Source organism: Etheostoma cragini, chromosome 2 (assembly GCF_013103735.1).
Source record: "Etheostoma cragini isolate CJK2018 chromosome 2, CSU_Ecrag_1.0, whole genome shotgun sequence".
In the NCBI taxonomy this organism is placed as follows: domain Eukaryota; kingdom Metazoa; phylum Chordata; class Actinopteri; order Perciformes; family Percidae; genus Etheostoma; species Etheostoma cragini.
The window spans coordinates 24696872-24709652 of NC_048408.1; the positions used below are offsets into that span (position 1 = coordinate 24696872).

General features: G+C 41.9%; 1 protein-coding gene across 1 annotated transcript in view; it reads right to left on the reverse strand.

Moving 5' to 3' along the window:
* The window catches only part of radil (Ras association and DIL domains), a 26033-nt gene extending 15283 nt beyond the window's left edge, over positions 1–10750 (reverse strand). The window contains exons 1-12 of the mRNA XM_034883818.1: positions 10424–10750; positions 8677–8776; positions 8557–8575; positions 8284–8398; positions 7531–8035; positions 3502–3609; positions 2869–2984; positions 2583–2765; positions 1820–2507; positions 1003–1133; positions 199–236; positions 87–102 (exon numbers count right to left, since the gene is read on the reverse strand). Coding sequence (XP_034739709.1) covers positions 87–102; positions 199–236; positions 1003–1133; positions 1820–2507; positions 2583–2765; positions 2869–2984; positions 3502–3609; positions 7531–8035; positions 8284–8398; positions 8557–8567 — 1911 coding nt within the window. The 5' untranslated portion in view covers positions 8568–8575; positions 8677–8776; positions 10424–10750. The remainder of the gene's footprint in view (positions 1–86; positions 103–198; positions 237–1002; positions 1134–1819; positions 2508–2582; positions 2766–2868; positions 2985–3501; positions 3610–7530; positions 8036–8283; positions 8399–8556; positions 8576–8676; positions 8777–10423) is intronic.
* Positions 10751–12781: the final 2031 nt, after the last annotated feature.

Below are 12781 nucleotides of genomic sequence, written 5' to 3' on the forward strand. Positions count from 1 at the left end.
ACACACACACACACACACACACACACACACACACACACACACACACATACACACACACACACACAGACACACACACACGCGCACACCCACAAAGAATGAAGGCTTATACAGTTAGGTAGACACACTAAACACACTACATACACTTGAAAACGGTAAATGAGCACTCATGCTCTCTTTCTGTTCGAAAGCAATACTCACTGCTGAGCTTGCTTCTGAGCCAGCTCCTTTGTCCTCTCCTGCAAGGCGCACACACAGACACACACACACACATACACACACACGGCACACACACACCAATTAAATGCTCATTAAACTTTTAGATGTTGCGTAGGAGAACCATACTTCGTATCACTAGCCTGCAGAAATAAAATATACCACTATCACATTTAACAGACTCAAACTGATGTATGCTGATAAATTCTTTGTGTTCCACTGGACTGGATAAAATAAAAGCTTACTCTATTTGTAAGATGTTTCCATCCTCCCTTATTTTTTTTTCAACACCCACTTTGGATAAAAGATATAAACCCTATGAATAAAGCCCAGCAGGCCATACCATATTCTGGGTTCCCTGCAGTGTTTTATAGCAGAGGCAGACCACATAATCTGAAAACACCATTGCTTATATCGAAAACGTATATACTTTTATAAAACAATACAACACGAAAGAGAAAAGATGTCATTGCACACAGTAAATACTGCGGCTCCTGTTTCATCTCCTGACTAAAGTGATGTTTCCTGGGGGAGACTTTTTACGTTTACAATCATCTAAATTTTAATATTCTAAATAATAATACAGCAACAGATTATGTGTTAGTGTGTGTGTGTGTGTGTAAAATCAGTAATAAACATGTGATATGCAACCCTTTTAAACTATTCACCTGACCTAACATGGCTGATCAGTTGATCTCCACGAGGTTATCTTAAGCAGAGACCAAAGTACCACAGACACAGAGAAACAGACAGACATCGAGAGACAGACAGGGTTAGGCAGACACTGACCCATGCAATGGTCTGAATTCGCCGGACTATCTTGAGCAGTAGCTTTCCAAAACTCCCAGGTGGAAAGGTCGAGGCAGAGTGTTGTATGCACAGACACAGCAGGTAGGCAGGTGTCAGTTTATGGTCATCTCCTGAGAGAGAGAGTTTAAAGGGTCAGTTCACCCAAATTATTAAAACGTTTTTTTTTTATAAAGCGATATAAATGAGAACATTTACCTCTAGTGGTTTCTATCTAATGATGCAGCTCATAGAAGAACAAACAAAAAACTTGTGCTTGAGGAAAAAGTCACTATGTAAAAGCTGACATTGAGTTCTGTTAATTATTTGCAGTAACAAGGACAGTGATTTTGGGAGATGATGCTTTTCATGGACACTTTTTCCTAAAATACCCTTATAAATACCCTTTGACTACAAAAAAAGCAATAGTAAAAAAGACTGATGAATGAAATGAAATTGCTGACAGTTTTTCACCATGTTTTAATACTAAGCAATTGTGCCCAAATCACTGTGTAATAAACTGTACCTGTGTATTTGTCTGTTTAGTGACAACTTCTTTCTAGTCTTCCTGTTGTTGTTCTGCATCTCATTACATTTTCCCTTGATAAATGCTTTAATGCTTTGGGCACCACAAATTCAATTCCATTCACCTCCACTGCATAAGGGGGGAAGGCAGAATGTTGTCAGAGACAAATTTCTCAAAACCAAACTATCCGCATGACTAGATACCACTTAGAGGTAACTGAGACAGAAACATTGCTTTGTAAAGGGAAAACGGCTGTCTTATATTCTCTATCATATTGTACATCAGTGAACAGACCTCCAGGTTCTATGAGAGACACAATCCTGTTCAACAGCTGGTCTTCGTGAGCTTGGTCAAAGTCCAACTGTAGCCTTCTTTTCTGAACTCCTCCTCCTCCACCTCCTCCTCCTCCTCTTCCTCCTCCTGAAAAACTAAGGGGCCCTCCCGTTGCCGGCCCCCCGCTGCGAGGTTTTACCAGGTGAGGTTTGAAGCTGCGTCGAACTGCAGGAACACTTGACACCGCTCCTCTGTCCTTCAGTACAGAACCACACATCTTACAAGTCTGAGCACTGCCCTCTCCCTCCTCCACCCCCGCATCGTAAAGCTGCCCCAGGGAGCGAAGGCGGGCCAAGGTCTGAGCAGGCAAAGGCTTAGCGCCTGTGGGGTCCTTGTACAGGAAGATGTAATGCGCTCCGAAGGAGAGGAGGTCACCGTGTCGCAGCGTGGTGGAGCGCTCGCAGCGGGAAAAGTTCACCAGAACTGTGGCGTGGAGCACCGGCTCAACTGCAACACAGGACCGCTGGCTCTCCCCCAGCTCCTCTCCCTTGTTGTTGCTGTTGGCATTCCGACGTGGTGCAGGGACTCGGCGCAGGCGGCAGTGGAGGGGCAGGATGTCAGGAGAGAAGAGGCAGATGTTGGGGCGAGCTGATGGAGTCTCCTGACCAACTGTGTGCTGTTCTCGGTTCAGCAGGTACACCAAACAGTCCTGCAACACACAATAATTATCACACAATCAGATGCATTGGACATCTCCAACACAATACTTCTTTCCTATCCTCACCTGTTGATTGTATCCCTGGAGCAGCAGAAGGTGTGGGGACTGGTAAAGCGAGTGCCTCACCCCTCCTCCTCCCTGACTCCCCTCCTCTTTCCTCCGGCTGTTGGAAGCCGCTTCACGTTCTCGACCCCTTAAGGGCCCCGGCAGGGTGGAGTAATAACGCTTGGGTTCATCTCCGACACCCAGCTGCAGGCACACACACAGAAACACACAGGGTTTCAGGCAGGTTGGCAACTATTCCATGAATAATAATCAGTTGTCCCGACTAGGCTTAAGTGTGAGGCCACACCTGGTTGAGGCTGGTCTCGCTGAGGCTGCGACAGAAAGATGAGTTGCTAGTTCGGGGCAGGGTCAGCGTCCCTTTCGCCCTGTTCCTCTGGAGCTTACGAGCCTGAGCATTAATATCTACAGGAAGGTGAAGGAGACAAGGAGTAAGAGAGTGAAACATGGAGGGAAAGAGAAGAGCAAGTGGGAGAAATGTAGGAGAATAATAAGAGGATTAAAAGGAAGAGGCCGAGTAGAGAGAGAGAGAGAGAGAGAGAGAAAGAGAGAGGGGTTGAGGACACAGAAGGAAAGTGGAAAATAAGAAGAAGGTGTACTGAAACATGACATGTGCATTGTGACTCATGAGTGAAGTCTGGGTAAAGTACAGTACATACGTGCATAACAGTCATGTGTGAGCTCGCTGGAAACTAAGTAAACAAAACAGTCAGATGAAGTAAATGGTGCTGGATGGAGCAGCACATGTGGCAGACAACAGAGACGCTAACAGACAGAAACGCACGCACTCACACACGCACACACGCACAAACACACACACACACACACACACACAGAATGGGGGTGGCGCTGGTGACAACGCAGGTAGAGGTGGTCTCCATGGGAATGACTGACGGCCACCCTACCTGAGGCCAGTCCCCACCTTTAGAGCTGGACTGTACCGCTCGACCAAACCGCAGGGGGGAGCTCCTGTGTTTGCCCAGCCCAGACCGACCCATTAGAGCCGCCAGGAATTGGGAGGTTTTGGGCCCTACAGCAGGGTGGGAGGGGTTAGGGAGGCAAGGGGGAGGCTGAGAAGACACCCCCCTCACCCAAACACCAGGCACAGAATAACCCCCATATACACACTATCCGCACACCACAAGACAAGCATGCACTGTGGAGCAAAACAGTGGTGCTTCTAGTAAGTTAAATCAGCAGTTAGTAAGGAGAGATACAGTTAAAGGTATGCGGTACAGGATTTTCACCTTGGACATATCACTGTCAAATTAGCAAGATATAGTATTCGCAGTCAGACCAAAACTGCCTTTTTTCATTACAAACTATGGCCTATACTCAGCTTAGTGCTTTCATTTGGGTCAATTTGGGTGCACATTGTATTGTAAGAGGTTTATAATACAATTAATTTGTCTGTAATGTCTTGATGTATTTAATGAGAATCCTACCGTACCTTTAAAATACTATATCATTGTAAAAAAAAAAAAATTGTGCGCAACAACACACAATTCACACATGTGCATGCACGCTCACACATACACCAGGGGAGAAAAAAAGACACCAAGTGAGAGACAGAAGTAAAGAGAAAGTGCCTCCAGGGTGTGTGAGTTTTCTAAACATGACAACACAAAAGAGAAAAGGTTAGTGTGACAATCAAAATGTGTGTACTAAAATGTATTGGTTAATAAACCAGTTTCATTTCGGGAAAAGTTCATATTTTTGTTTATATTTTTAGACACATTGTGTAACTGTAAGTGAAATGTCTAAGCACTGAGAAATGCTTTTAAAAAAGGGAAAGCTGCTGATAATCCTTTTTTATTGTAAACAAATCCGGTGAAAAGAAGAAAACAAACTATAAACCAATTCTATTGTCAAGCACTGTCTCTGTTGCCAAAGCCTGGTACATGTTATACCTCTTTGCCATAGAGCTGTCCACACATTGAGACCGATACAGAATGGCCCTTTAAAACCTATATATATTTTATTTTGTGACAGACACAGAGAGTGTAGGTAAATCAGACAGCTTCGAGAAATGGTTGGCATCAAGGGTTTTGGTCTTTCCATGGGAATAGTTGACCATAAAAAAAAAATAGAACAACACCAACCTTCTCCTTTTTTTCATGGTTGGTTAATATTGTCCTGTGTCTTGTCAGAAATGTCTGCGAATACTCTATTGTGCAACAATAATAAAAATATATATACAGTACTGCTCAAAGGTTTTAGGCAGGTATGAAAAAAGGCTTTTAACCAAGAATGCTTTCAAAAACGGAAGTGTTAATAGTTTTTTTTCATTAACCTTTCAATTAACAAAATGCAGTGAATAAACAGAAGAGGAATCTTAATCAAATCAATGTTTTGGGGGACCACCCTTTGCCTTCAAGACAGCATCAATTCTTCTAGGAACACTTGCACACAGTTTTTAAGGAACTCGGCTGGTCGGTTGTTCCAAACATCTTGGATAACTAACCACAGATCTTCTGTGGACGTAGGCTTCCTCAAAGCCTTCTGTCTTTTCATGTAATCCCGGACACAACTGATGATGTTGAGATCAGGGCTCTGAGGGGGCCATGCCATCACTTCCAGGACTTCTTGTTCTTCTTTAATAATTTATTTGATATAGTCCCTTTTACAGTCAGAGTTTTAAAGTGCTTCACATGAAAAAAAATTGTTATAATACAGAAGGATCCAAAGCAGAAAATAAACAAGCAAAGACAAACACAATTCCAATGAAGATTAAAAGACTAAAACCCCAAACTTACAAACAGGAGACATACGCCACTGATTCAAAGGCACGGTTACCTTGGATTTTCCAATGAGTGCATGGGACCACCAGTAGTCCCTGGTTAGAAGACATGAGTGACCTGTTAGTAATGTACGGATGGAGCAAGTCAGAGAAATAAACAGGAGCCTGACTATGTAATTCTTTACATGTAATAACAAGAACTTTAAATTGGATCCTGAACTCCACTGGAAGCCAATGTAACAGGAATAAAACAGGAGTGATGTGCAACATTCTTCTGGATTTTTTTTTAGATTATGTCTCTCACAGTGGACATGCACCTACAATGATAATTTCAGAGCCCCATAATTTCTAAGTGGGAGAACTTGCAAAATAGCAGGGTGTTCAAATACTTATTTTCCTCACTGTAGATCTCCAAATTACATAATTATGTGGCCTAGGGGAAGACAGTTCTTAATGACCTTGGCTGCATGTTTGGGGTCATTGTCCTTCTGCAGAATACATTTTGGGCCAATCATATGCCTCCCTGATGGTATAGCATGACAGATAAGTATCTGCCTGCCTTTGTCAGCATTGAGGACATGATTAATCCTGATCAAATCTTCAACTCCATTTGCAAACCTGCAAGGAACTTCCACTATGCTTCACTGTTGCCTCTAGACACTCATTATTGTAGCATTCTCCAGCCCTTCGTTGTACAAATTGCCTTCTGCTACAGCCAAATATTTCAAATTTTCACACATCATTCCAAAGAACCCGCTGCCATTTTTTTGCGCCCCAGTTCCTATGTTTTTCGAGCATAGTTTGGTCGCTTGGCCTTGTTTCCATGTCAGAGGTACGGCTTTTTGGCTGCAACTCTTCAATGAAGACCACTTCTGGACAGACTTCTCCGGACAGTAGCTGGGTGTCCCTGGGTAGCACTGGTTTATGCCAGTTCTGAGCTGATCACTGCTTGAAATCTTCCAATTTTGAAGGGAAATAAGCTTGACGTGTTTTTCATCTACTGCACTAAGTTTCCTTGGCCGACCAATGCGTCGACGATCCTCAATGTCGCCCGACTTTTTACAAGTGTACCTATAAGAACTGATGCTGGTTTAAAGGCAAAGGACAGTAACACCAAATACTGCTGTGAATTAAATTTTTCTTTCTTTCGCTCACTTTGCATTTTGCAAATTGATGAAAACCAATACTTTTTTATATTTTTATAAGCATTGTTAGTTTACAGAAATTTTCACACCTGCTTAAGATTTTGGGCAGTACTGTATATACATTATATAAGAAAAAGATTTTTGACTGAGTACCATACAGGTTGCCATAGCAACCAGCAAACCGTGGCATGCTTCATGAGAAATGTCAGTGTGGCTGCAAAGCGTAATGTGTGAATGTGAGGCTGGAAATACTTGCTCTATCGCTCGGGACACGGTTGTACACTAACTGTTTGTTTATAAATGGCAACATGATGCACAGGAGTGAGTGTAGGGGTGTGTGTGACTGGCAAACCTTCCATCCATCAGTAAACCACTCTGTGTAAAAGGTCACTTCATGTTTCCAACAGACACACACATTCACACGGACATAGATTAATATTACTGCATTGCAGATGTAAAGTCATAACAGTAGTTTTAATGAGTCTGTGCAATTGTTCATGACACATCTTTTGACATCTATCAAAAGAACAGAGTGAATCTCTCCCGGAAACAGTAGTATCATTTCAGTGTACACAGATTAAGTGTCACTCAGTACAACTTTTGTGCAGGTACTTTATATTGTGTCTGTAGTAGAAATGTGTCATTCACAAAAACACACCCGTCCACACCTCCGGTCGCAAAGGATTCAGCTTTCAATCAATCGTCCAGCTGTCTATGCATTTCCAGTGCCCGGTTTTGTGTGTGTGCATTTGTGTGTGTGCTTTTCTTTAAGTGCTCATTTGAACTTGCAAGTGTGTGTGTTTCTAATAAAACCCTGTCTTTCCACAACAGCACTTCCACACAAAGAAACACTTATCTTCTCTACAGGATAATAACTATGACAAAGCTCTTATTCTGCGCACACGCGCACACACACACACACACACACACACACAGGTAACGAGCTGTGCTTTTCTGCTGAGTTTGACATGTCGAGAAAGGAAGGGAATTAGACCAGCTGGATATTGTTTTTGTGTGTGTGTATGTGTGTGTGTGTGTGTGTGTGTGTGTGTGTGTGTACCCTTACCAGCAGTGATGGTGTCCTTCTCCTTGGCGTTGAATTCCTCCACCTCTGCTCTCCTCCGCAACTCAAATCTGCGAGCGTGTCCTTCTCTGGGTTTCCAAAGCTCTTGGAGCAACAGTGGCTTTTCATTGTCCCCCATTGCACGCAAGCATTCAGTTCGCCAACCCCCTCCTCCTATCCCGCCTCCCCCCTCCAAACGCCCGATCACGTCGCACAGGACGTAAGAGTGGGCAGCGTTCTTGTTGAGAGAGTAACGCTCAAGTGCCTCTTTCACCAGCTCCTGCGCACTGGAGCGCGGCGTGGCCAGGACACTCTTGTAGTTGGCACCGGCACAAATTTCATCTCCAAAAATCTTTAGCACCCCAGGGGCTGAGCTCTGCGTGGAGAGTTCAGCAGGGTCGTCTGCCGGTCGCTCTGGGGGTTCAGTCATCGAGCGCCGGTCCACACGAGTGTTTGTCCCAGTTTCTACTGGGACACGGTCTCTGTAACTCAGAGTACGGTACAGGACCTGGAGAACAGACAAACAATATCAAATGCACTGTAGGGCCACTTTATCACAGACATTATTTATAGAATATGTTTCTTGCATTCTTTTTTTGAAGAGTCAGTTTACCAAAATGAACTGAAATTTGATTGCGGTGCTCACGCCATTGAATAAATAACATTTAAATAAGACAAAGTGTCTTCATCCATGTTAGCAGCAATGTAAGGCAGCACTCAATCACAGAAAAGCTTTGGACTAAATATGACAAGTACCTGTGTGAAGGTCCTGCTCTGGCGTTTCAGGCGGCTCTTGGATGGTAGGGACATACTAGCCCCAGAAGAAGAACCGTAGAACATGATGCTGCTGTTGGCTTCACAAACTCCACAACTAGTGGGAAAGGAAATAATAATTAACATCTTAAATGCTTTATTTGAATCCATTTTAAAGGATTTGAATCCATCTTTAATGATTCAAAGATTTACACCCACTCAAATGCAGAAAGCCCATGCATAAAAAGGTGATCTTGGCTACATCTTTAGACTTACTTGTGGAACATTTGTAGATCTGTAAGGTAAAGAAAATCTCCCCTAAATCTATAATGTAAAATCCCCATAAACAAACAATGATAAACAACCCAAACTGTGTGCACCTGGTGAGTACAGTACCTTGATACTGTTACGTATTGTCACTGCGATGGTCAGCAGCACCAGGTAAAGGTTTACAGTTGAGGGTCAGATGCTATTCCTTTCCCTGTCACCTTGCACACTGTAAAAGAAAACAAAGAACAATATTTATGACATATTACAGCAAAACTGAAATGTACTGCTGACTTCATGATCATCATCCACAGGGATTAAGATAATATTATTCAAAAATCATTTTTGTCTGTACTATTGTAGATTATTGACACTTTATACATTCACATACTGACCTCTATCTTTAGAGGATATACTACATAACAGGGTTGGTTCCTTATATTCTTTAGAAAATGGAAAGCTACTTTGCCCTTTTAAAATGCACTAATTTCTTTACCAATCTCATACTTATTATTTTTTTCATGTATTATTTTCTTTATAAACTGGCAGAAAGTACCAGAACCCATGGCGACTCCTTCAGATTGCTTGTTTTGTCTGACCAACCAACCCAAAACAAGCAGATTCTTTTATGGAGAAAATCCAGAAATTATCAACCAACATATTGCCATTTTTTGCTAATTCATTTTCTGTACATCCACCCATGTTCAAGCTCTTAGATTGTATATCTTTTTTTACATTTTTCCCTTACCCTGACTGTTTATGATGGCTTGTGAAAATATAATCATTGCAACTGATTGAATAAATCATAAAGTAAAAAAACAAATAACACTGTCTGCCAGTATCTAGGTCATGCATTTTGTCTCAATAAACAGGTGTGTTTCCAGGCCATGTCCTTGCAGAAGGTAAATCAAGCTTCACTCCAGGTTTTGCATGAACTCTTTTGACATAATGAAGTCCTTTCATGCAGGTTGGATGGTTACAGGTCGGTTTTGATTGCAATTTGTGCAGTTGAGTTATCAACCATCCTATACTGTGTAGGCTATATCATTTCCTTTAAGCAAATATTTGGCAGGCAGCCTAAAATGTGTTGTTGTAGTTGACTCTGCAGGCCCTGGTGGGATAACGTGACTATTTTAAATGCCTGCTAATCCACAGTAATCTGGCTACTTGGCCGCAGTTAACTCAATCCAGGGACCAACAAACCCCTCCTGCGTCCACACAAGAAACTGAGAGAGGTCTACATTTTGCATTGGTCGGTTGTGTTTTGTGACCCAGGAGGTAGTGTTACATTTGCTTATCATGTCACACAGACTAGCCTACAACTTCTCCGCCACATTTTTTACTTGCTGTCTGTCCTTGTCTAGACAGCTAGAATGTCAGAAATAAAGACCGCGTTGAGAACAATATAACACCTTTAAACCGGCTACATAATATTGTACAGAACTTGTGACTAACAGGTCTGCCCTTTCTTTGATGTCCGTCCGTCGTTTACGAGTTTGGCCTCAGCGGTCGTCAGTAGCAACCGCCGTAGCAACAAAAGGCAGGAGAAAATCCTCAGAAATTAATCCGCTGATGGTTGGTCAGGCGCGGCATTAAAAGCTCTACAGCCCCGGCACCTCGGGGTTCAGCAGGTGTGTCTAATGATTGTAGTCGGGCTCATCACACATTATGAATTATCAATTAGCGTGAACACTGTTTTGACACGTGAAGACACTGAACAACAATGTAAATAAAAAAATGTTGTTTTATGAGGACGGTAAAAGATGTGGCGCGTCTGCCCGTAAAAAAATAGATCCTGGAAAAGTTGTGTTATTCCAGCAGTGACAAGCCCAGTCCCATGAGGGCTCTCCTGGGTGTCTGTTGCGTTGGTACTCACGCTGCCTGCAATGCGTGGCTCCATAGTGCTGGGGAATCCTTCGTGGCTCCTCTCTCATTCCGTCTCCCTTAAGATCCCCGGCAAAAACAGGGGGGGAACACTGGCGAGCAACACCCAACCGTCCGGGGCGGCCACACACATACCCCAAAACCCGTTAACTTGGACAACCATCAACCGCTGAGGGCTCCTGTTTCTGTACGCACACCTCCGCCGAGTGTCCAGCAATGCCCGCTGCCTCCGGCAACCGCATTCCCACATCCACAACGGTTCACTGCCGAGCCACGCCGGAAAAACCCGAGCTCTCCGCGCTGCCCCACCTCGGCGCACCTGCTCTGGCATCCGAGTGTACGGTGACACTGCCGCCTGGCGGACACCGGCGGCACAAGCGTAACTTGGAGGCTGTGGCAAAATGGGGATCCAGATTGTTTAATAATAATGGAAGACATTTTTGAAATAAATAATAATGAAATAAGTTGACAAAATATTAAGTATAACCAGGAAATTGTGTGGTAGCCTAATTCAATGTGTTCACTATTACACTTTTTTTTTAAGGAAAGTAAGCATGCTATCCCTCAATGCGAAAATGTAGCCTATGTATTACAGTTAATTATATATGTCTTTATTATAGGTGATTTATTTCTTATATTTGCAAATACTTATTTTAACAACTTAATTTATTACAGCTTAATTTCAGTTCTTCCAAAGCAGTTCTTACAAAATCCCAAACAACTCATAACAATAATTAATATTTTATACTTACACTTTTTTTCATTTTGTTAAAACACACTAAGACTGCAACAGAACAGGTGCCCTGTGGGGTTAGAGGGTTTGGAGCCTTGCTCAAGAGCACCCTGGCAGTGCCCATAAGGTGAACTGGCACCACTCCAGCTACTAGTCCATATTCCGTACAGGGACTTGGACTGGCGACCCTTTGGGACCCAACCCAGCTCCCAATGGACTGAGCTATTGCCACCTTATCTGATTCAGCTGTTTTAAAAACGCAATTTAATGGTTGTAGGCCTATGTTTTGTCCGTATTTATTCATAATTGTTTATATAATATCTTTTTCATACAGTCAATGTTAAACACTTTGGATCTCTGAGAAGACGATATGGAGTTGGTGAGAGGGAGAAGGAACGGTGTTCAATTACTTGTATTATTCTTGTTGTGTGCTTATTATAGCTTTGCTACTATTACTCATTTATGTTTTGAATAAAGGAGGAAAAAAGAAAGGGGCCCTGATTTTTCTGGACCACAATGTATTGGTTTCCACAGTAATTTTTAAACAATTAATTGCAATTGAAGGAATTTTCAAACTGCAATAGAATAAATAAATTTGGGTGAATGTACAAGAATCCCTACCTTAAACTATAGATATCGTTCTCTCCATAATCTTGTGGTTTCATATTAATAACACCATTGTTTTTTATTAACCACTAACAAATGAGGTATGTGATCCTTAATCTTATGAAATCCTTCTGTTGGATTTGTTTTAGCATCGTTTGGTTAATTCAAAGCACATCTTTATATTTCATTGTATGATAAAATGTAATAAATTGCTGCTTTCTTACCTTCAACACTTCTAGACAAGAAGTTGTTTTCCAAAGAGGTGGAATATTATAAAATGTTGAGTCCAGGAATATACTCCATGAAAAAGCTTTTTTTATTTCAAGAGAATTAGAAAATATAAAAGCATTGTTGGCATCATATAGGCTCATCACAGCACAAAAGCACCACAGACACAAGAAAAAACAATATGAAAACTAGAGAGAACTAATATGAGATAATAAAATCAGTCTCGTAAGACCAGAAAGAAAATACCAGCAGCACTAACAGCAGCTCCACAATCACAGAGTGTGTATAACCATGTACAGAGGGTCCATGTAGGCTTCATGGAGAGTTTAACAAACTCTATACAAAGTAAGGTAGGCACTGCATGCCTGAATGAGACACATAGTATAACCAAGACAAGACAGACACAAATTAAACCCTCACATTCAAGTCACTAAACCTGCCTGTAGAGCAAGTCAAAATACTGGCTGTAATAGGCTCTAATACTCCCAATCACTCCAAAACAGTAAATGCTCAATCATTTGGTGTTTCTAAGAGGCTCAAGTAAACATTTAGAGTATAAATACTAAAAGGTACTCTTAAATTTGGGAATATATCTAAAGAGTTCATTTTCAAACTGAGATATACACAGAGTGACAAATGTAATTCCCTGTGACAATAAATTACCACTCCCTAATAACCTAAATTGTATAATCACAGCAATACATATTTGTGTTACTTTCAGGTTATTTTTAAAGTATTTCAAAGTAATGCATCCATTTGATTGATTTTTGGTGGATTTTGTCA